At 52.5% G+C, this 24,485-nt stretch overlaps 1 protein-coding gene across 1 annotated transcript; it reads left to right on the top strand.

Moving 5' to 3' along the window:
* The first annotated feature begins 5,843 nt into the window (after window positions 1-5,843).
* On the top strand, window positions 5,844-23,949 carry SIGLEC15 (sialic acid binding Ig like lectin 15). Its single transcript, XM_020870987.2, has 6 exons — window positions 5,844-5,986; window positions 15,634-15,693; window positions 16,116-16,499; window positions 17,741-18,121; window positions 19,230-19,260; window positions 21,141-23,949. Exons 1-6 carry the CDS (start codon window positions 5,935-5,937, stop codon window positions 21,220-21,222), a joined length of 990 nt encoding a protein of 329 aa, XP_020726646.2. The 5' UTR covers window positions 5,844-5,934; the 3' UTR covers window positions 21,223-23,949.
* The last annotated feature ends 536 nt before the right edge of the window (window positions 23,950-24,485 follow it).

Raw genomic sequence — 24,485 nt, 5'->3', positions numbered from 1 at the left:
CAGGCTTCCTATCCTTCTCTATCTCCCAGAGTTTGCTCAGATTCATGCCCATTGAGTTGACAGTGCTATTCAACCATCTCATCCTCTGTCTCCCCTTTCTCCTCTTGCCCTCAATCTTTCGCAGCATCAGGGTCTTTTCCAATGGGCCAGCTCTTTGCATCAGGTGGCCAAAGTATCAGAGTTTCAGCTTCAGCAACAGTCCTTCCAATGACTATTCAGGATTGATCTCCTGAATCTTCAGAATTGACTAGATTGATCTTCTTGCTGTCCAAGTGACTCTCAAGAGTCTTCTCCAGAACCACATTTCAAAAGCATCAGTTCTTCGGTATTATTTGTTTAGCCTTCTTTATGGTCCAAAGGTGGCTTCAGTCTGTTACTTTAATGAATTACACTGATTGATTTTTCAAAGTTGAACCAACTTTGCATTCCTAAAATAAACCACACTTGATGGTGATGTAATATCCCTTTTATATATCACTGAGTTCATTGTTCAGTCAACAATGTTGATACATTGTTGAGAACTGTTTGTCCATGAAGGATATTGATCTGCAATTTTTGTTTCTTGTAGTGTCTTTTTCTGGTTTGGGCACTAGAGTAATGCTGACCTCATAAAAGGAGTTATGAAATCTGTCTACCTCTTTTGTTTTCTGAAAGAGATTATGAATTGGTATTAGATCTTTGTTAAATATTTAATGGCATTCATCAAACCATCTGTGCTTAGAGTTTTCTTTGTTGGAAGGTTTTAAGTTTTGAATCTAATTAGTTTGAAAGAGTACTATTCAGATGATCTATTTCTTCTAACAAGGTTAGAAGGTTACAGTATGTTTTGATAATTTATGTATTTCAAGGAATTGGTTCATTTCATCCAAGCTGTTGAATTTACCAGCATAGAATTGTTCATAATATTCCCTTGTTGTTTTTTTTAATGTCTGTGAATTCTCTAGTAAGATCCCTTTTACATTCCTGAATTAACCAAACATCACTTTCAACAGCTCAAATTCAAATAATTTTTAGCCCATACCATGTCCCAGGGGCTATGCTAGACTAGACACTGCCCCAGATATTTGGAAGAACAGTCTCCAGCAGGGGTTAACTGAGTGTTGCGTATTTACACCTCTATTTCTACACTCTGCTCTAGGTGCTGAGGCTGGGACTCTGAAAACCACATTTCTCAGACACACTTGCTATCATCTGATGGAAGGCACTAGAGAGAGATCGGAAGATGGGAGAAGGGCTCCCAGGTCCTATTAGCATTGTTCCAGCACCTTCCTAAAGCTCTAGGTTCCGCCTTCAGCTTCTGTTGGCAATCCAGCCTGTGGAACCCCCTCAGAGGTACATCATCCGCCAGCTGTGTCTCTCCCCTCCTCATCCTGTAGTCTGAGCATCGGGCACACGGGCCTCTTCGCCCACCTGACCACCAGCTGCACAGAGGCCCTGCCCCTCAGCCCCCAGGCCTCAGGAGCCTCACTTCTTCCTTTCTGCCACCCCACCCGCCCCAACCTTAGGAGTTGTAGCTACTTCCTGTGGTTACTAATATCGGGGCTTTCTCAGAATCTCCTATCTTCTCTCTCATCCTTCAGTTATCTGTGTCAGCAGCTACCTATATCCAATCCCCCTCCATCTGAAACACTTTGTAGGGGGTTCATTTTGCTGGCTGCATCCTTACACTGAGGAAGTGAGAGGTATGCAGGAAGTGACAAGAGGCCATGCAAGGGGGGACACAGTGGGTGCTCAGAGGTTAGGGAAGGTAGAAAAAGAGGAAGGCAGAGGAAAGGCTCTGGCAAAGGCTCCACTCCCCACAGAAGTCTCTCATTTCAATCCTTGTTACAAAAAGCAACATGCTTGGCCTCCCTCTAAAACTCTGGCCTACACACAGATATGCCTCTTTCCCATGGTTCTTCTCAACATAGGGAATATAGGCTGGCCTTTTCTTACTGAGATTATATTACCCAAAGTACAAACAGCTAAAAAGGAACTCTATCTCATCAATTTCAAGATATACACTTTTTCACACTTTAACATTTCTGAGATCAGGATATATACTACAGTCAGTGGCATCTTACAACTATGAAAAGGTAGAAATTTTTTTTCATCAGTGGTATATAAAATAAGGGTGCATCTTTCTTTTTTTTTTTTCATTTATTTGTATTAGTTGGAGGCTAATACTTTACAATATTGTAGTGGTTTTTGTCATACATTGACATGAATCAGCCATGGATTTACATGTATTCCCCATCCCAATCCCCCCTCCCACCTCCCTCTCTACCCGATCCTTCTGGGTCTTCCCAGTGCACCAGGCCCGAGCACTTGTCTCATGCACCCAGCCTGGGCTGGTGATCTGTTTCACCCTAGATAATATACATGCTTCGGTGCTGTTCTCTCGAAACATCCCACCCTCGCCTTCTCCCACAGAGTTCAAAAGTCTTTTCTGTACATCTGTGTCTCTTTTTCTATTTTGCATATAGGGTTATCATTACCATCTTTCTAAATTCCATATATATGTGCTAGTATACTGTATTGCTCTTTATCTTTCTGGCTTACTTCATTCTGTATAATGGGCTCCAGTTTCATCCATCTCATTAGAACTGATTCCAATGAATTCTTTTTAATGGCTGAGTAATATTCCATGGTGTATATGTACCACAGCTTCCTTATCCATTCGTCTGCTGATGGGCATCTAGGTTGCTTCCATGTCCTGGCTATGATAAACAGTGCTGCGATGAACATTGGGGTGCACGTGTCTCTTTCAGATCTGGTTTCCTCGGTGTGTATGCCCAGAAGTGGGATTGCTGGGTCATATGGCAGTTCTATTTCCAGCTTTTTAAGAAATCTCCACAGTTTTCCATAGCAGCTGTACTAGTTTGCATTCCCACCAACAGTGTAAGAGGGTTCCCTTTTCTCCACACCCTCTCCAGCATTTATTGCTTGTAGACTTTTGGATAGCAGCCATCCTGACTGCCATGTAATGGTACCTCATTGTGGTTTTGATTTGCATTTCTCTGATAATGAGTGATGTTGAGCATCTTTTCATGTGTTTTTTTTCCAGCTGTATGTCTTCTTTGGAGAAATGTCTGTTTAGTTCTTTGGCCCATTTTTGGATTGGGTCATTTATTTTTCTGGAATCGAGCTGCAGGAGTTGCTTGTATATTTTTGAGATTAATCCTTTGTCTGTTGCTTCATTTGCTATTATTGTCTCCCAATCTGAGGGCTGTCTTTTCACCTTGCTTATAGTTTCCTTTGTTGTGCAAAAGTTTTTAAGTTTAATTAGGTCCCATTTGTTTATTTTTGCTTTTATTTCCAATATTCTGGGAGGTGGGTCCATAGAGGATCCTGCTGTGATTTATGTCGGAGAGTGTTTTGCCTATGTTCTTCTCTAGGAGTTTTATAGTTTCTGGTCTTACATTTAGATCTTTAATCCATTTTGAGTTTATTTCTGTGTATGGTGTTAGAAAGTGTTCTAGTTTCATTCTTTTACAGGTGGTTGACCAGTTTTCCCAGCACCACTTGTTAAAGAGGTTGTCTTTTCTTCTTTTGTATATCCTTGCCTCCTTTGTCGAAGATAAGGTGTCCATAGGTTCATGGATTTATCTCTGGGCTTTCTATCCTGTTCCACTGATCTATATTTCTGTCTTTGTGCCAGTACCATACTCTCTTGATGACTGTGGCTTTGTAGTATAGTCTGAAGTCAGGCAGGTTGATTCCTCCAGTTCCGTTCTTCTTTCTCAAGATTACTTTGGCTATTCAAGGTTTTTTGTATTTCCATACAAATTGTGAAATTATTTGTTCTAGTTCTGTGAAAAATACCATTGGTAGCTTGATAGGGATTGCATTGAATCTATAGATTGCTTTGGGTAGTATAGCCATTTTGACAATATTGATTCTTCCAATCCATGAACACGGCATGTTTCTCCATCTGTTTGTGTCCTCTTTGATTTCTTTCATCAGTGTTTTATAGCTTTCTATGTATAGGTCTTTTGTTTCTTTATGTAGGTATACCCCTAAGTATTTTATTCTTTTCGTTGCAATGGTGAATGGAATTGTTTCCTTAATTTCTCTTTCTGTTTTCTCATTGTTACTTAGTGTGTTAATTTTATATCCTGCAACTTTACTATATTTGTTGATTAGCTCTAGTAATTTTCTGGTAGAGTCTTTAGGGTTTTCTATGTAGAGGATCATGTCATCTGCAAACAGTGAGAGTTTCACTTCTTCTTTTCCTATCTGGATTCCTTTTACTTTTTTTTCTGCTCTGATTGCTGTGGCCAAAACTTCCAAAACTATGTTGAATAGTAGTAGTGAGAGTGGGCAAGGGGTTCATCTTTCAATGACATTTTAGAGTTTATGGAATAAATTGTTTCTGCCAAGTTTAGTTTTCTGGTTTTCTGGAGTTAGAGCAAATATCTTTGGCAGAGATAGGGAACTATCCGTCAACATCTGTTTCCTTCTTCCCTTGTAATAAAACTTTAACTTGACCTTATGGTCGCCTAGCCAGTGACCACACTTCCAGGCCTCCCTGGCAGTAGGTGCAGTTGTGTGATGAACTTGGGGCCAATGGGATGTGAACAGATGTGATGTGTACAACTTCTGGATCCTGGATAACAAAAAGACAAGACAGGGTTTCTGCCTTCCCCCTTCACAAAAGCTAGACCTTGAACTGATATTCAGCTTCAGCCTTGAAGGTGTCAGCAATGCCCTGGGGGGGTGGAGTGGGTAGCAGAGTCACAGTATGAAAGAACCTAGATCTCTGAATGACCATGAGAAGCAAGGGCACCTGCCGGCATAACAGCTCACTTTGGGACTGATACATGGGAGAAATCACCTTCTCTTTTTTTAATCCATTATATTTGGGAATCACTGTTTTCCCAACAGGTTAACTTTTATCTGAACAAAAACACCTCCTCCTATTCAGCAACTGGCTCATCCTTGCCCACCCCTTGCCTGGCCACATTTTTGTCCAGTTTCCTTACTATCTCCTTGCAACAGATACCGAGACTCTGCCCTTGTCATGGGATATTTTAACCTGGCATGTTGATGTTCTGATCGTTCTGACAAGGGCTGACTTGCTTAATAATTTTACTATTTCCCATTCATGCTGCATGGTCATGTGACCATTGTCAATGAGGTTTACATTTTGGAGACAACTTTTCCCTTCCATCAGTAATCATCACTTCAACACCTGCATAAAAGTAAAGTGAAAGTTGCTCGGTCTCATCTGATTCTTTGCGAGCCCATGGGTGTAGTCCATGGAATTCTCCAGGCCAGAAATACTGGGGTGGGTAGCCTTTCCCTTCTCCAGGGGATCTTCCCAACCCAGGGATCGAACCCAGGTCTCCCACATTGCAGGTGGATTCTTTACCAGCTGAGCCAGAAGGGAAGCCCAAGAATACTGGAGTGGGTAACCTATCCCTTCTCCTGTGGATCTTTCCGACCCAGGAATCAAAAACCAGGGTCTCCTGCATTGCAGACAGATTCTTTACCAACTAAGCTGTTGGGGAAGCTTCACCAAGATGAAAACTCATCCTGGCACGCTAAAAATGTGGGAAGGGCTAGAGAACGAAAGGAGGCAGGGATAGGGCAGGAGCGACAGAGGGAGGAAACCAAGAGAACAGCAGATTTGCCGAAGGGACGGCGGCCACAGGAAAGTGTCCTGCATCTTCTATATCCACTTCCCTGTTTCCCGTCCTGGAAAATCATCCGAGTGGTTCCCCTCTTGGTTTTCCACATGACTAAACCCCACGGGTCTCAGTTAATCATGCTTGGGCCCGCCCGGCTGCCTCTCAGTTCCTCCGGCGCCTGCAGAGACCTGCAGGCTGCAGACCCGGGCACACTGCCCGCCCCCTCCCACCTTCCTTCCCCCCTCACACCCACGCCAAGGAGGGGTCTCGCCAGGGGCCTGGCTGAGCGTGGGGCCGGCCCGGGGTCTCCGGACCTCACAGCATGGAAGTGTCCTTCCGACTCCTGGCCTGCTTGGTGTGCGTCGTCCCGATGGGTGAGTTTCCCACTCTTCGCTCCAGCGCGTTTTCAGAAGGGAAGAGGTGCTCATAAACTGGGTGGGACAGTCCTCTCTCTGCACTCAGGGCAGCTGGGGTGCCAGGGCCTCCAGGCCTGGGAGAAGGGAGAGCTGCCCTTTGGAAGACTGTGGTGACAGAGGCCATAAATCTACGTCTAGGCTTTGCCTTGGGTTCCGGGGATGGAGGCGGTGCCGGGCTCCTCTGGGCCTCCATATCCCCACCTGTAGAAAGGCCGCCTTCCCCGCCCTTTGCTGTGAGGAGCCAGGGGGCACAGCGGGCCAGCTCTGGGGAGGACAGGCTCCAGGTGGTGTTGTCATCCAAGCGCATCTTAGTGGGCTCCCCCTGGGAAACTGGGGAGAGCACACAGCTGGTTGGGGGTAAGGGTGGCACCTTCCTGTGGGCAGTAGGTAAGTGATCGAGGGCACCCTTCTGCCCAGCAGGAACCCCAAGAAGGGAGTGGGAACTCTTAGCAGCAGGCTTGAGTAACAGTGTAACTTCACTTAAGGTCATTTAGCTCAAGGAGTTGGTGTCCCTGGAAACAGCGTGTCTCAAAATGTGGTCATAGACCATCTGCATCAGAATCCCAGGGGAGGCAAGCCTCTGTTAAAATGCATACTCTTCAGCTCTGCTCTGCAGAATCAGAAAATGTCAGGAGCAGGGCCCAGGAACCGGCATTGTCAACCATCTTCTTGGGTGATTCTGATGCAGGATGCAGTCAAGGGCCACTGGGATAAATGACAAAGGCAATCCTCATGTCCCCAGTGTCCAGGCCCCAGTCTTCTCCTCGACCCCACCTGGGCTGAAACATCCATCTCTTGACGATGTCCCTGGACTCAGCATCCAGGCCTGTCTGTGTGCAGCCACTGGCCACTGATATCACAGTGCTCCAAACTGTTAGTCTTCCGTAGGTGGAGTCCTGTCTCCACGACTGGATTATAAACTCCCACTCTCAGGTTCTCAGTCCTTTCTCTCTAGCTTTCAGCACACCGCAGAGTCCTATTTGGGGCTGATTTGAATAGTAACAGCTGCTGCTCCTGGTGCTAAGTCGCTTCAGTCGTGTCCGACTCTGCGACCCCATAGACGGCAGACTACCACGCTCCTCCATCCCTGGGATTTTCCAGGCAAGAGTACCTGGAAAGTGGGGTGCCACTGCCTTCTCCATAGTAACAGCAAGTACCTCGTATTAAGGGCTGGGCACTTTAAGTATTGGGCTTCCCTGTGGCTCAGCTGGTAAAGAATCAGCCTGCAATGCAGGAGGCCTAGTTTCAATCCCTGGGTTGGGAAGATCCCCCTGGAGAAGGGAAAGGCTACCCACTCCAGTATTCTGGCCTGGAGAATTCCATGGACTGTATAGTCCATGGGGTCACAAAGAGTCGGATGCAACTGAGCAACTTTCACTCACTCACTCACTCTAAGTATTAATAATCATTCAAGTAAGTTTCATAATCCTATGAGAGAGGAACTGTTACATTCTCTTTTCACAGATGAGAAAATTGAGGCACGGAGAGGTTCAGTGAGTGGTGCAGGTGAAGCTGGGATTTGCTCTTGGGGATGTGTGCCCCAATCTGGGACCACACCACCAGCTCCCACCCCACACTGCCCACAGTCCCACCCATAAAGCCCTGTAATGGCGGCTGATAGGGGAGGGGTTTCTTTGGCCAAGTTGACCCAATTCAGAAATCTTTCTGGATGGCTTAGGGGTAGGCTTCCCTTGTAGCACAGCCGGTAAAGAATCTGCCTGCAGCGCAGGAAACCTGGGTTCGATCCCTGGGTCAGGAAGATCCTCTGAAGAAGGAAATGGCAACCCACTCCAGTATTCTTGCCTGGGAAATCTCATGGACAGAAGAGCCTGGTGGGCTGCAGCCCATGGAATCACAAAGAGTCAGGCACGACTGGGCAACTAACGCTTACTTACTCACATAGAGGGTGGGGCTGGAGGAGGTGACCCTCCCCAGGCCTGGGGGCAGACTGGAGAGTGGGTGAGGGAAGCACTCAATCTTGGGTCTGCTATTTGCCACTGGGTGGCTCTGGGCATGCTTAGTCACTTCAGTCGAATCTGACTCTTTACGACCCTATGGACTGCAGTCTGCCAGGCTCCTCGGTCCATGGGATTTTCCAGGCAAGAACACTGGAGTGGGTTGCCATGCCCTCCACAAGAGGGTTTTCCAGACCAAGGGATCGAACCGGCATCTCCCGCGTCTCCTGCAGTAGCACAAGGGTTCTTTACCACTAGCGCCACCTGCAGGTTGCCTAACTTCTCTGAGCCCCGTTAAATGGGGGTCCCCACCACTCCACAGGTGCTGTGAAGGAGAATCGGGTCATGGATGGAAGGCCCCCAGCACAGTCCTGGCACTCAGCAGCTGGGCGGTTAAATGGCAGTGAAATGTTGCTCAAGTCAGATAGCTTCCAGGGCTGTTTTGTTTGGGATTGTTTTTCTTTCTCCTCCAAGAGTCAGCAGCTATGAATCAGACAAAAAAGGCCAAAAAATAAAAGAAAGAAAACTTAGAGGAAGCATGAGAAGTCACATGCTGAAGTACAAACCCCAACCCACACAAATGCTCCAGCTATGCATCACAATCCTTCAGGGAGGCTGGGCATCCGTGGGAGCCTCGGCAGCCGGCCCAGGGAGGGGACCCCCTCTTCTCGTGGCCGGCAGCTGCTTCCTGCCTGAAACCAGTAGGTCATGAATTCTGGGGGAGCAGCGTCTCACTGCCTGAAACCCCCCTGGGGCTGTTCACCCGGGAGCCTCTCCATGGGCTGGCAGGCCTGGAAGGGGCCAGAGCTCGAGCAGCCAGAGGGCAGGGAGACCCCAGGTCACAGTCCCATCCCGTCACACCTGTGAGCAAGCACAGGACCTTGGGCTGGCCTTCGGCAAAAGTGAAGAGGGAGGAATTCATGCAGAAAACCCACCGCCCCCCCACCCCGCCCCCTGCTCCCATTTGCTGTGCCTTCTCCCTCATACTGGCGCCCCCTACCTGCACCCGGTGTCCTGGGGCAACCCCTCATCCCCAGGCGGCCCACACACTCTCCTTTCTCTTTCCGTTCTGCCTCCCAACAGATCTGCTGTTAGAAAGTGGGTGATGTCAGGGGACATGAGAGGTGGTGGGAAGAGCGGTGGTCTGGGAGCTCCGGCCACTAGGTGACCTCAGACAAGACCTCCATTGGTCCCCAAATCTCTGATGACTGGTGCAGTGACCACAGTGGTTGTCAACCTGAAGGACCATCGTGCTGGGCCTTTGATGGCAGCTCATTTCCTCTTCACCACAACCCTGCAAAGTGAAGACCCTTGTCCCTGTTTTCAGGGATGCTCAAGGAGGTCAGGGGACTTCTGGGTGTCAGAGCCTGGATGAGACCTGGAGTCTCCTGAGGGCCAGGCTTGCCCTTGACACTGCCTACACCTGTGTGCAGTGGGTGGTGAGCCTGAGGCAAAGCTTGGGGCTCAGAGAAACTTACTTTGCTAGCTCTAAACTCCTGCAGAAAAACAAACTGGAAAGGCAAGACGATTTGCACAGTCACCCAAGGTCATGGGGGGTTTATCTGGGACCTGGGGAAAGGTCAGGGACTGCTATCATGGGCCTAGCATGAAATGAAGATGGGATGAGCCAGGACACTTCCTCTGTCCGTGGTGGCTACTGTGGCCAGCAGCTGGGACAGAGAAGTCCTGCCCCAGGAGGAGGAGGGGTGTAGGAACTGGGAGCACGGCAGGGACGGCTGAATCAGAACTCCCAAGAGCAACTCCAGTGACGGACACTGGCCCTGGAGCAGGCTCCACTCATGGTTCTGCATCTCCATTAGCCCAGCGAGAGGGTCCAGATCCACAACCACGCAGCCAAAGAGGCAAGGGTTAAAGGGGAAACAGGACAACCGAGGGCAGAGGGGAACAGCCAGGCCTTTCAACAGCTCACTTCTCCCTTTGCCTCCCTTGTCCCTGGGCCTGTGAGGTCTGCTTCTCGGTGGAGGATGGACTCCTGATTCTGCTCCCTCCTCTCCCCTCTGGTCTCCACCCTTTTCTCACTTTTTCTCTGCTGATAACCTGTCTGGACTGCTACGTGCAGGCCCGGAAGGCAGAGTTATTGAGAACAAACTGCGGGGCAGGAGGGAATTGGAAAAGTGAGAATGGAGTGTTCAGGTTCTGCAGATGTCTCTATCGCTGAGTCCCTGTCCCACCCTGGCACCCCTGGCACAGGGCTTTGGAAGCTGGCACTCAGCACTGCAGCCCCTAACCTCCCACAGTGAGCAGCCCCCAACCTCCCACAGTGAGCATCGTCACCATGGGGAGATGGGAGCAACTCTGAAAGCTTAGTAAGTGGCTGTGCGGGACCATCAAACATGGGCACCTCTTTCCAAGTAGCTGAATTTACTGGATAACTAATAGCTTGTTTTAAAATACCTAGAAGTCTCTCAATTAATTTTAGATTGCCATATTTCTAAAATGCTTGCTAGACATCTTTGTCATTTTTATCAAGATATCATTTTTGGACATAGACTTTTAGATTTAAAAGTCTCCTTAGTAAACATCTACAGATGCCATTTCACAGATGAGCCCACTTAAGTCAGAGCTATGAGGATTCACCTAAAGTCACAAAGTCACGGCCAGTCTGAAGTGAAGTGAAGTCGCTCAGTCGTGTCTGACTCTTTTGCGACCCCATGGACTGTAGCCGACCAGGCTCCTCAGTCCAGGGGATTTTCCAGGCATGAATACTGGAGTGGGTTGCCATTTCCTTCTCCAGGGGATCTTCCCGACCCAGGGATTGAACCCTGGTCTCCCGCATTGTAGGCAGACGCTTTACCGTCTGAGCCACCAGAGAAACCTAGCCAGGGCTATGACCCCAGACAGAGCCTGAGACCCCACCTGAGGGGGCACGCCTCTCACGGCAATGAACCCTTCCAAGGTGACTCAGGTCATGGCCACGAGCACCTGTCCCAGCAGCCTGCTGTGGGGAGTGATGCCTCAAGGCCCCCTCCACTTACTCGTCCTCTGAAGGGTCCTATTTGTGCTGCACTTTGATCATTTCCCATCCTGAGTCATCACATTATTTTTTCTGAACCCTCCTCCAGGAACAAATGCTGATTATCATCCCAAGCTGCTTTCAGTGGACCTACAAACAGAAGTCACTTTCTAGCTTTTCAGTCTGTTATTTCCCTAAGCTGGGAACCTAATTAAACAAACTTGTTAGAACTGTAAGTAAATGAAAAACAAACAGTGGCTGAGCCAGGCTGTAAACACACTAAGGAGGCAACTGATTCTGTATCCCCAACACCCGGCACAGGGCTAAGCACCTGATAGACCCTCAATAAGCATCTATTGAGTGAAAAAAATACATGAATCAATGACCAGCTCTCAGGTTAGCCAAGGGCAAGGCCTGTGCTATTGCATGCCTAAGGTGTCAAGTTGAGCCACAGATAGTGCAGTGTCCGGAGCCAAAACAATCCCCCACTGTGTTGCTTGAGTTTTCCGCCCAGAGTCCTCCTTCTGCACCCCTAAAAAGCACAGCCCCCTGCTCCCTCCTGGTCCCTGTCTGTTTGCAGAGCTAGTGAAGGAGGGAATTAACATCACTGAGCGTTCGCTGAGTGGCAGCACTGTCGAGGTGGCCTTCATGGGTGACTTCATTCCATCCTCAATCTTATGAGGAAAGTACCATGTTCCACATTTTGCAGCAGAAGAACCTGAGGCTTGGGACGTTAAGCAACAGATATGGCCCAAAGATCTCCCTGTAAGTGGATCTGCCTAGAATAGTGCCAGGGACAGACTGGGTCCTCCAGACAAGTGAGAATGTCATCCACCTTCTTCACCACACCCCGAGGCCCACCATTGAGGGGAGGCGCTTCGGACAATAGGAAGAATGCAGGCCTCCAGGTGACACTTGGAGGCTGACAGAGATGAGGCAGAGAGAGTAGAGACCCTCCCCATAAAAGAGGCTGTGCTTCCAGCTCAGGGGCCATCCCTGCCTGGTCCTAAGAGACATGCAGAAGCTTCGAGAAGGAGTGGTAAACGTCACGGGAATCAGGGAGTTTGGATTCCTGCCAAAGCAAATGCACTTGCTCCGTGGGTAATTCCTGTTGGGACTTCCCTCACCTCAAGTCCCCTGGGTGGACTCATCCAATAGTTAGTCCCCGTGCCGCCTCTTGGAAGCCCACACAGCAGGTAAACTGTCACACTAGGTGAAAGGGCCTCTGTGAGCCCTCTCTCCTCCTAGAGCAGAACTCAGGGAGGGAAGGGCCCTGGCTGATCATCTATACTACACGCCAAGATGCTCCCAACCCAGACTGCCATCCTCAGGCAGACAGAATCCAGGGACGTGACCCACGTGTAGTCAAAATTCAACCTCTGTACACCAGTGTTGGATTAAGTCTTGGGGACAGAGTTTGGGGTGAAGTAGAGAGAAATAGCTCTATTACTCTTCCAGGCAAAGGGCTAATGCCCTCAACACTGCCTTTTGGACACTGGGAAGAATGTGGGCCTCCTGGTGACCTAAACTGTGTGTCCTGCCCTGGAGGGGTAGTGAGGGATCATATAATGTTCAAGGAGCAGGGTGTGATGGGCTCACGGACATTCTCCTGATTGGTTGCTGGAGACGTAATCAAGAGTCAGCATCATCTTCTGGTTTCAATTGGTCTGGGGTCTACACATTTGTGGGCTGCATGCAGTTAACTTCTTCTATCTGGTGGGAGTTTCAGTATCTGCAAAACAGCTAAAGGACATGCACAGAATATCACCTACAGTCCTTGTGCGGGTGTGTTAAATCGCTCAGTTGTGTCCGACTCTTTGCAACCCCATGGACTGTAGCCCACAAGGCTCCTCTGTCCATGGGATTCTCCAGGCAAGAATACTGGAGTGGGTTGCCTTGTCCTTCTCCAGGAGATCTTCCAGACCCAGGCATCGAACCTGCATTTCTTCCATCTCCTGCATTGGCAGGCAAGTTCTTTACTGCTAGCACCACCTAGGAAGCCCCATAGTCCTTGAGGAAGAACTAAAGGTCCTTGACTTTGTTTATTGGCAATAACAATAAGGTAATATTGTTTTGTCTTGCTTGATTGTTTTCCTTTCTTTTTGCATTTTTCCACTTCTCTGGTGAAGTTTATTCTTTGACTAAGGTTTTTCTACAGACAAAAGGCAGGCGGAGGACATGGGTGGAGTCTATCCTGCGGAGGCCTCATAGGGTCCAGCTCAGTGACACTGCAAGGGGAAGACTTGGCTCTGCCTGGTTGGTCACGTGACCTGGGCGAGTCTCTTGGCTCTCTGAGCCTCAGATCTCCTTCTCCAGATGGGGGGGCCAATAACCGTACTCCATGCATGGATTGCTGTGCTTATGAAATAAGATTCACAATGTCTGCTCCCAAGCCCCAGGGCACACGTACTCTGGCCCCCTCATCCTCACATCTGCGTTGTCTATGCTGATGTCCATAATCTATTTCGCCGTTTGCCTAGAATCCCTGCAGCCTACCTCAAACCCCACTCCTTTCCCAAGGCGGCAGCTCTTCTCTCGTGGGGCCTCCAATCAGCCCCTGTCCACCCACACTTCCTGCCAACCTGGGCTCCCTCGCTTCTGCTCTCTCACACAATTCAAGTCAACATCAGCTACTACGGGCAGGTGCATGTTGGGCAACAGCTGCACAAATACGACCCCCACCCATGGTCCCTGCCCTCCAGGAGCCCCTGGGTGCCTGGACAAAAGACGCAGTTAAGTTCTGGGGAAAGGGTTACCAGACCCAGGCTTGGGGCTCAAGGAAAGTCTCCCACTGCAGGATGACTCAGTGAGGTCTGGGGACAAGTAGGAAGGAGCTGGTGAATGAAAGGGCCCCGCCCCACGTTCAGACAGAGAGATCCCTGTTCGTGTCCCTCCTGGCAGGCTTTAGTGTAACTACGGGTTCACAGACCTGGCACCCTTTCTGAGCTGTGAGCTCCAATAGGCTGATAAATTATTCTCTTGTCCTTTGTAGCCCCAGCTCTGGTCCCAGTGCCTGGCTTTGAGGGGGGAATGTGTCCAAGCAACATCAAACAATCCCTGGGGAATCGGTGCCTGGCTCCATGATGCCTGTGAAAGGCAGGAGGTCAGAGGAGGCTGAGGTTACAGAGGGTGGGAGTGCAGGGGAACTGAGGCAGGGGCTGAGCCTCAAGATTGGGAGATGCTTTCTGCAGCTGGAAGTACTGAATGAATGAGCAAACCTTCAGAAAGTTTTCTCAAATTTGGAAGTAGGCCCTCTGATTATTAACTGGGCGAACAAGCTCTTACTAGGAATAGACGTGGAGTCCCCAGCTGGGGTTCAAAAGTGTGCTTCCATTTGTCCAGAAGAAAGGAGATTCGGCTTAGAAACAGACTTGGGGTGGGGGGGGAGTTGTGGTTTTATTTCACTGCAAGTTCGGGGCAATCCCAAAGTGAGGTTTTATGTGAGACACAGCTCACACAACCCATTTGGTACCCAACGCTGCCTGGCCCAGCACATGTGGAGGCCCTGGGCTCAGGACACTTCAGATAGAGCCCCAAGTGGCCAGTGAGGCTGGAGATGGGCAAGTGAAGGGCTGGGACATCTGCCAGGAAGGACAAGGCTTATGGGTCCAGGAGAGCCAGGATGGGATCTGGGGAGGGCCATCACAGAGGGGAGAAGGCTCCAGACAGCGACAGTGGCCACGTGAGGGGCAGGAGACATTGGTTCTGGGAATGTTGCTCTCCTTGGATAAGGCCCGAATTTCTATGCCCATAGGGCACTAGAGTGCAGCAGGGGAGTCAGGCAGGCCTGAGTCTGAATGCCCAGGACGAATGCCCTGACCTGTAGATTATTCATAGCGGGGATGGGTTCCCTGGAGCATGGTCTGCCTGCTGTGAGCTGAGGGGACTCCCACCCAAGATACAAGTTGGGCTACCGCCAAGAGCAAAGAGCACTGGACTTGAAGTCATGTGATGTGATGTATGTGAAAGAACTTGGCAAATTGCAAAGCCCTTTGGAAATACAGGGGCTGCTATACTATTCCTTGTAAAGATCCCTGCACCCAGGCACCAGCGACTCAGCCTGCCCCCCTTCCTAGAGGAGGCACCCCTTGGCCTGATTCTCCCAGCACTGACACCCATCCGCCCACCCTGTTCACCCTTCTCCCAAAGAAGCACACGTCTGCAACACCAGAGGCAGTGAGTGATCTCCAGCCTCCCTAAGCTGCTGCAGAGTGCGGCTTGCAGACCTTAGCGCAACCACACTTCGGAGGCCCACGGCTTAGGAGGTGAGGAAACCTGAGCCCAGAAGCACCTGTGCAGAGCAGGAAGGCAGCACTAAAGGTCTGCCCTCCTGGTCTCTCAGCTCCCTGTCTGGGCACTGGCCTATTGGAAAGCCCACTTGGGTGAAACTGGAGCACAGAGGAACCTCAGTCACCAACTCAACGCATCAGCTTCAAAACATACCACCCCCTCCCAAGGCCTCGGTTGCCCCTCTGTAAACGGGAACGTTGCTCTCCTTGGATAAGGCCCAAGTTTCTATGCCTTAGTGCATTAGAGTGCAGCACAGGAGCCAGGCGGTCCCGAGTCTGAGCATCCGCTTTGCCTCATCCTAGCTGTGTGACCTCAGGCAATTACTCAACCTCTCTGTGCCCTGGTTTATTAGCAGGTAACCTGGGGGTAACTCTTCTTACCTCTAGGATCACTTGTGAGAACTAAGAGAGATACCACTGGGAACTTGCTCAACACAGAGATGAACAGTAAGTGCCTTTACTATTATCATCATCAGGTGGGGGGTTGGGGGTGGGAAGGGTCTGTAACCACAGGTCCCGGGGTTTTCTGAAGCAGGGCAGGTTTGATGGAGAAGAGGTTGGGAACACTGGGCCCGTAGGTGAGGTGGGACGTGCTGAGTGAGGCAAACAGTCCCAGGGAAGCGGGGATGCGGAGGGGGGAGCTGGAGGGGCAGGGGAAGATTCAGGCACCTAGAAAGTCATGGGAGTCAAGGTCTTGGGAGATGCCTCTGAAGTCCTCGGGTGGGTTTCCAGACTCGCCCCCCACCCCGACTCGCGAGGGGAGGAGGGCGCTTCCTGCGCCCCAGGGGTTTCCAGGCACCTCGGGGTGCGGATAGGGGGGACGCCAGCGCCCGCGCTGCCCGCCCGCCCGCCCGCCCGCCTGCCCGCAGGTGCACCCGCCCAGCGCTGGTCCATGCAGGTGCCGGCCGAGGTGAGCGCGACGGCGGGCGAGGCCGCGGTGCTGCCCTGCACCTTCACGCACCCGCACCGCCACTACGACGGGCCGCTCACAGCCATCTGGCGCGCGGGCGAGCCTTTCGCCGGCCCGCAGGTGTTCCGCTGCGCCGCGGCGCGGGGCAGCGAGCTGTGCCAGACGGCGCTCAGCCTGCACGGCCGCTTCCGGCTACTCGGCAACCCGCGCCGCAACGACCTGTCGCTGCGCATCGAGCGCCTCGCGCTGGCCGACAACGGCCGCTACTTCTGCCGCGTCGAGTTCGCGGGCGACGTCCACGACCGCTACGAGAGCCGCCAGGGCGTCCGGCTCCGCGTGACGGGTGAGCGCGCCGCCCGACCTCGCTCGCCGCGTCCAGCGCGGCTCTCGGTGCGGGCTCTGGGCTGGGATCCGAGGGGTTACAACGGGCACACCCCTTCCTCTAGAGCAGGGTGCGCTCACACCTGGAAGGGCCACAAGCCCCCCTCCCCCCCCCCCCCCCAGCGTAACTGATTCAAAGGCTGCGGAATCCTGGCCCCGGGACGGGATGGGTGGAGCCTGGGATGGGTGCTGCAATGAAGCTTGTAGAGAGTGAGTGTGCCCCAACAGCCCTGAGACTAGCAGGGAGAAATACGCTAGACCCTGAGGTTTAAGGATGAGGGGGTGGGGGGTTGCAGAATCCTAGAAAGATGATTCTCAAGTGTGGCTAGTTCTGGAATGACTTAAGGAGCTTTTTTAAAAAAAAATCCAAGACCCCTGCTGTGGGGGACCCAGGCATTATGGATTTAGTTTGGCTCTGCCAAGAACTACTCATGTGCCCTTGGGCTGGCTGGGCAGCCTCTCTGACCTCATTTCAGTTTCCTCTGACTTGTCCGCCTCAGTCTCAGGGATTCGGTGAATCTGTCTCCACTTGAGATGTCAGTGAGGCTGTCTGGGAGGTGCCCTTGAAATCTCTCCAGCACACCGCCCCCCCCCCCCCCCCCAACTACCCGCCGCTATCGGGCGACTGCCTGCGTGCATGCTGTCGCTTCAGTCGCTTCCCACTCTTTGCAACCTCGACCCACCAGGCTTCTCTGTCCATGGGATTCTCCAGGCAAGAATACTGAGTGGTTTGCCATTCCATTCTCCAGGGGATTTTCCCGACCCAGGGATCGAACCCAGGTCTCTTATGTCTCCTGCATTCACAAGTGGGTTCTTTACCACTAGTGCTACCTGGGGAAGCCCCAATCATGCGCTACCACGTAATAATGACGTTTAGAAAGCACTTGCACAGGCACCCCACATGAATTACCTTGTCAGATCTTCCCCAGAACCTCACAAAATAAGTGATCCCCATGTTACACGTGAAGAAACTAAGGCCCAGAGCGATGGAATAACTTGCCAAAGGCCACACCTGTTCTGGGAACCCAGACGCCCTGGCGCCCTGAGCGCCTCTTCCTTCCTCTCATATCCTATCCGCGCTCCCTCCTCCAACCTTCTCCGCGAAGGGGACAAGGAGGGCTGCCCCTTACCCTTTCCTTTGCCCGCCGCTGCTCTGACCGCGTTTTGCTTTCTCCTGGGTGCTCCTCCGGCCGCCGCCCGCAGCCGCTCCGCGGATCGTCAACATCTCTGTGCTACCAGGCCCAGGGCACGCCTTCCACGCGCTCTGCACGGCTGAAGGAGAGCCATCGCCCGCCCTCACCTGGTCCGGCCCGGCCCTGGGCGACGGCTTGGCCGCCACTCGGAGCCCAGGTCATGATCCCGGCCACCAGGTGACCGCTGAGCTGCCCGCACTGGCCCACGACGGCCGCTACACGTGTACGGCCTCCAACAGCCTGGGCCGCGCCGAAGCCAGCGTCTACTTGTTTCGTTTCCACGGCGCATCCAGGGCGTCGACGACCGCCCTCCTGCTCGGCGCGCTCGGCCTCAAGGCGCTGCTGCTGCTCGGCGTTCTGGGCGTTCGGGCCGCTGCCCATCATCGCCTAGGTGGGTGCGACTTTGGGCTAGGATGGGTGCTCAGGGCAAGTGGGTCTCTCCTCCAGGCTGAACACCTGGCATGACACAACTGGAACATCATTTATGCACCGGTGCATCTCCCTCCCCTCCCTGATCAAGCCCAGGAGGTACCAGCCAGCATAAGCCCATTTAACCATCAGGAAGCTGAGGCCAGAGAGGTTAGGGAACTCGACTCCAGCCTCGAGTCACAGAGACACAGACTCACCCTTTTGCCGAGTGCCGCATAAATGACTCATCCAGAAGGGCTCTGACCACACACAGACTTTCCCAAATAGCACCATTTCATTCATTAGGTTGCAAGAGCATCCCAAGCACCAACTACATGCTGCATAGGTGCTGGAAATAAACAGAGATGAATATGACATGGTGCCCTGTCCTTGAATGGGATGCTGAGAAGTAAGCAGATAATTGCAGTCTGCAGAGAGAAGTGCAGTCAACCCAGGTACTGCAGAGGCCCTGAGTATGTATGCCTCTCTCTGATGGGGCATCGGGACAGGAGCCAGGCGGCAAGGCTGTGCACAGTAAAGGGAGGCTAAACCAAAAGCTGTAAGCAGCTGGGAGCTGGAGAACAAGGAGCTTGTAGTGCTCCTAGCAGAAGGAACAGCATCTATCCAAGCATGGAAGCTTGAACTAGCAAGCTATCTTCAGAGAGCCGAGGTCACCCCTCCCTACTCCCACTAAGCTGGATGGGAGATTTGTTCTGTGCCCCAGAGAAGGGGCTTCCCAGAGCCTCTCAGCTCACCCAGGTGAGTAGCACTAGCCTCAGACTCTCCCGGGATGAAATCCAAAATTTGTCACAGTTGCCTTGGCTGCCATCTTTGCTGGGACTGTGCTGGCTTTCTCGCAGGGTCTTCAAACCCACCAAGAATTCTGTGCTTCAGGGGCCTCAGGGAAGCAGGTCTTCCTGCTCCTCACTCCCTAGGTAACTGTCATCTTTCAGGTCACTCCTTCGCCTTCTGCTGGCTAGCTCATCTCCCTCCAGACCGCTTTCACGGCGGGGTGGGAATGGACAGCAGGGCTTGGAGCCCAAAGGCCACCGTGAAGATTCATGCCTCCTCTCTCTCTCTTCCTCACACAGAGCACCCAGTCACCCCGGACGCTCTGCCAAGGTAAGCGAGCTAGCCCACCCCACCTCGCCCCTCTGGTTCCCACTGGCAAAGGGGTGCGGGCTTCTCAGGCAGAGCGGCGCAAGAAGAAACAATAGACAACGGGCCGGGGCGGGGGTTCTAGCCCTTCTCAGTGTCAAGGCTCTCCCTGCTGCCTCTTGAAGCTGCCGCTCCTTCAGTCCACCAAGGCTGACCAGCGAGACCAGGCCACGCCGACCTGCTTCGGCTCTCCCGTCCCACCACGTTCCCAGCACTGACTTTGGGCCTCGCGCTGGCCGTCTCCCAGATCAGCTGCCTGGTGCCCATTCTGTTGAAGGTCATTTTTCTGTATCTGCCTTATCTGTGCACCTAGAGGTGTCCCTGAAGACAGTGTTTTTCCTCCCATAGTGCCCAGTGTTCTAGAACAGATCCTCACAAAAGCCACCATCGGGCAAGCATTGTCTCAGACACCCTGCTGAATGAAGTCTTTGCATGCAAAATGTCAGTAGAGATATTGAGAGCTTAGTTAAGGGCCCACAGACCTAAAAGGTAGGAAGCATGGCCCTTATTCCTTCTTGGTGTCTGTCCAAGTGAAGGCCCATGTTAAAGAACAAATGCTGTCTGGGATGCTTGGGGGAGGCAGGAAGCCGGTGACAGCTGTCTAGGTCCCTTCAGACAAGCCTAGGCACTCCTATAGCTCTGCTCCACCTGGGCCTGGGGGCTGGGAGAGCCACACTTCCAGCCCAGAACCCTCTCTACAGATGTCCACTCAGCAGTCCCCCACATTCTCAAATACCTGTGCAAAGTCCATTTTCTTTGCTAACTTACTTACCACACCAGAGCACCCAAATCAGAAAGCTGATTGTTGCTCAAAATATCTGTTGATCCCTACTATGTACTGGGCACTGTTTTGGATGCTAAAAGTAACGCAAAAATCCTCCATCTCAGAGAACTCACACTTGAACCTGGAGAATTTTAATAAACACCTAAACAAGAGATGTTAGATTATAAAATAAGAGCTGTGAAAAGAAAAAAACAAAAATGGACACGGCGATAGAGTAAAGCCCCAGGAGAGGGAGGTGCCACTGGGTTGTGGCTGCTTCAGACCCGCCATCCTGTCTGAGGACACCGAGAGATGGGAGGCAGGCACCCGTACGGGCAGGTAAGGGTGCTGGGGGCGACCCGTGAGACAAAGGCTCAGGCCTGACCCAGGAAGCGGGCAGGGAAGGCAGGCGGGCTGCGGGATTTACCCTGAGTGCAAAGAGAAGTCAGTGAGTGGTTTAAGTAGGCGAATGGCCCCATCTGAACAGGAGTGGAGGCAGGAGAACTGTGAGGGCTGTTGATCAGGACTGCAGCTGGCTCGGCTGCTTGGCTGAAGGTGGCCACAGAGAGGGTGGGGAGATGGGGCGGACAGAGGCAGGGCAGACAGAGGCCTGCTGGGCCGCGCAAGCAAAGGAGGGAGCCAGCAGTTCTGGAGCTGAAACCCTGGTGCCGCTTACTGAGCTGAAGGCGAGGAGAGAAGGGGGCGGTTGAGAGCCTCAGGTGGGCACGCAGGCATGTAGGGCATGGGGCGTCTAGGCCTGAGAGGCCCAGGAGGATGTCCTGAAGTCAGGAGAGCATCTGGAGCTCAGGAGGCCTGGCCTGGAGGTGGGTTTTGAAGCCACAGACGAATCCCTTTGAGAAGATGGAGACTCTGATCTGCGACGCTGTCACCTGGATGTCCCTTCCCTGGTCTGCAAGTTCTGCCACTGCCCCGCCTCCAACCTTCGCTTGGTCTCCAGGCCCTGTTGGACGTAGGCCCCTGATGCCCACCTCATCCCTGCTTCCACCCTTTGCTGGCCTGGGGTTGGGCAGTCAGAGACCTCTCCTGTTTGGGTGGTCAGCCAACTTTCTCCTGTCCACAGGCCCCAGGCTCAGGAGTCCAATTATGAAAATTTGAACCAGATGAGCCCCCGGGGCCCACCAGCAGCTGTGTGTTCACCATGAGGAGCCCACTGGCCACCCACATCCACTGGTCACCGCGAGGAACAAAGGCCAACAGGAGGCTTGGCTGGGACGGCCTTTCCTGGCTCCCGGGAACTGTGACAGCCCCAGCCCAGTGACACCCGGAGGTCAGGACCGTGCTCACAGAGGCTCAGAGGTCTCCCGTATGGACTTCGGTCTTCGAGCCCCAGCAATATTTCTCTCTATGGGGCAGCAGTTTGAAAGTGTATGTATGTGTGTGTGAGCACGCATGTGTGCACAGGAACCCAAGTGTGACCCTTCTGGAAAGCACTTTTCACCTATTCTTACTTAGAACAGAGCAAAGCAGGCAGGACACTGGTCATAGGGGTCTCCAGGCCCCAGTTCCATCTGGGTTCTGTCACTGACTTGCTATGGGGGCCAAGGCACTTTTTCACTTCTCTGTTGAACTTGTCCACTATCGAACACAGACGGTTTTATTCTTCCCTCCCGGCTTAGGGGCTCTCAGGGTCTGAGCACAAAGTGGATGTGGAAGGGCTTTGGGCAGTACAAGGCCGTCCACAGACATGAGCAGGGTTACAGGCTCCTCCTTGCAGAGCCGCCCTGGACAAGCGTAGCCCCCTGGCCTCAGCCCTGCTGAGAGTGAGGAGTCCAAAGAGCAAGCCTGGGGCTGGGCCATGCCACCCTGTGGCCCAGGAACCTCGACTCAGTGGTGAGGACAAGTCCAGCGTTCCTGCACCCTGGGGTCTCCTCTGCGACTGCCCACAGTCTGCCCACCTCTCACCCCGTCGGCTGCTCTGCCCTGCCTTCAGCTGGGACCTCTGGGAAGAGGAAACAAAACACCCATCATCTCAAAGCATCTGAAAATTCACTGGCCTTAGGGACCACAAGCCAGGAGGTGGGAGGACAGTCTGGGCCACTGGGGTCCGTGGGTGAAGCAGCCGCAGCTCTGACCGCCCTCCGCCTGCTTCTTCCCTGGATGTGCACAGGCCAGAAGCCCCACGAGTTTCCCACTTGTCTGAGTGCTGCCAGGCTGCCTCCGGGCCACGGCCTTCCATCCTCACGCTGGATCGTTTTAGCTCCTGCAGTCCTTGGGGACGGGTTGGGCGGGGGGAAGCATGCTTGGGACCAGGACAAGCTGGTGAGAGAAAAGAGCCACAGAGATGGGGGTCTCAAGAGGCAGCAGAAACACACTTTCTTTCCTCGAGAACTTCTGCAGAAGCTGCAGTGGTAGCTGGGGTCCTCTGGGGTGAGCACGGGGTCCTGTCTGATGTTTTCTGCAGAGATGGTGCAAAGGCTGAAGGGTCTTCACATGTTAACAAGCAGGGCGCTTAGGAGGTTCCTCCCCGCCTCCTGGAGCCGTCGCCAGAGTAAAAGGGTGATGGCGGCTCACGGTTAACTCAGGACCCATCGGGAGCCTGTCTGACTTAGAGCGTCTGCCTGGTCTTTGAGGCTAGTTCCACAGCCAAGAAAAAGTGATAGGAATTGTATCATATGCATTGTTTTGTGCTAGCAGTTGGGCCAGGTATTTGGGGGTATAGAAGTGAGTAAGGCTGGGCTAGGTCATGCTGCATTAACAAACCCGTCACAGAGCAGTTAGGTTTCTTCTCTTCAAAGCTGCCTGCTTGGCACAGATCATCAAGAGGCTGTGTATTATACTTACTCAGGGACCCAGCCTCCCAGGGGCCCACCCTCTCTAATGTGCATTGCTGGGTTGGATTAAAAAAAAAAATCTCCAGAAGGTCTTCCACTTGGGATCATAGTTCATTGGCCAGAACTAGCCAGTGAGGAGGTCCCACTCCCCTCCAGGGGCTGAGCAGTGGGACCCTTCACCATACCTAGAAGGAGGGAAGCCGGAGCCTTTGGGAACAGCCCTGAGGATTCCACAGGGGGACTCTTTAGGGGTTCTCATGCTAGTGAGCAACACAGACCAGTAAGTGGGAATCACATAAGGGCATCAGTCTGCTGGGGGTTCTATAGGAGCACCTAAAAAGGGGTGACTGACCCAGTCTTCCTGGAGGAGGGGACGTGGAGATGGTACACACTGGCCATGTAAATGGGGGAGAATGGAGATTGGGAGGTAAGGGGGAAAAAAAACCAGAAGGGACATTCTGAGCGAAGGCCAGGAGGTGGGACACAGCGTGCTGTCTAAGCAGTTGGAAGTTGCTGGAGCGCCGGGCAGAGGCAGTTTGTCTGGAGCCGAGGCTGCAGCGTGGAGGCTCCTGGGCACAGAGGGTGCTGCCCCAGCAAGAATGAGCAGCTGAGCCTGGGTTTCTACCTTTGGACCGAGCAGCATTTTCCCGATGGCTTCCAAGGATCAGCTGCATCAGGGACACCTGGGGAGCTTGTTCAACTCCTCATTCTCAGCACCCCCTGGAGCCCCCAAATCACAGGGTCTATGAAGGCAGGGTCTATAGACAAAATATCCGGGGGATTTTGGCCCTAACTTTGTAATATGATCATTTTCAAACACACACACACAAACTGATCACCCAGATACCCACCACTTACATTCAACACTTACTAACATTTTGCCATATTAGTTTAATGCGTGTGTGTGTGTGTGTGCACGCGCGCGTGTGTATTTGGCTGAACCATTCGAGAGTGAATTGCGACATCACAGTACTTGACCCTTAAACATTTCAGCTGTGTCTCCTGAGAACAAGTGCTCTCTCCGCCATAACCTCAAGGCCGTTATGACATTTGAGAAAATTAACAATTATTTAATAATATTGTTGTATCGCCCACATTCATATTTCTCCAATTGTCCTGTTTTAGCTTGTCTCTAATCAGTTGACTCCAGGTGATTTTTAGGCGAGACAGACCGGAGACTCTCTGAGTCAGTCCACTTGTCAGGGTGCTGGCTGCCCCCGGTGATCCTCCCTTCAGTGTCTGCGCTTGGAGGAGGACTTCCCGCGGGCTGGGGCAGCAGTCTTCCTCTCTGCTGCAGGGTTTCAGACGCACAGATGGACCAGGGGGAGGCCCAGGGAGGAGGGAGAGCCCAGGCAGCCGCCTGCCCGGTCTCCAATTAAAGCATCTGCTAAGGGCAGAGGGGAGGGTGGTGAGGGGACTTGACTGTCCCCAGAACCCCTGGGCTGGCCGGAAGCCTGATGGTCCTGCCCAGCTCACTGCTCTCAGAGCACCCAGATGCCGTCAATGGCAAGCAAGGAGCAAGCGATCGGTAGTGGGCTCAGTCAGCAGTGTCCTAGACCCTGAGAAGTGACCCAGAGATGTGGTGTTTTGAAGACAGCACTTGGCAATGTGGTGCAGGGCACAGCGCTCTCTGC

The sequence above is a fragment of the Odocoileus virginianus genome, chromosome 22, assembly GCF_023699985.2.
Source record: "Odocoileus virginianus isolate 20LAN1187 ecotype Illinois chromosome 22, Ovbor_1.2, whole genome shotgun sequence".
Lineage (NCBI taxonomy): Eukaryota > Metazoa > Chordata > Mammalia > Artiodactyla > Cervidae > Odocoileus > Odocoileus virginianus.
Note: the sequence above shows the minus strand (reverse complement) of the source record. Positions and strands in the feature narration are given on the sequence as shown.

Excerpts from the sequence above, each read along its gene's own strand:
- SIGLEC15 (XM_020870987.2), top strand. The coding sequence starts at position 5,935 with ATGGAAGTGTCCTTCCGACTCCTGGCCTGCTTGGTGTGCGTCGTCCCG. Across the intron at positions 16,500-17,740 it reads CGTCCGGCTCCGCGTGACGG|CCGCTCCGCGGATCGTCAAC; the intron begins GTGAGCGCGCCG and ends CGCCGCCCGCAG. Across the intron at positions 18,122-19,229 it reads CGCTGCCCATCATCGCCTAG|AGCACCCAGTCACCCCGGAC; the intron begins GTGGGTGCGACT and ends TTCCTCACACAG.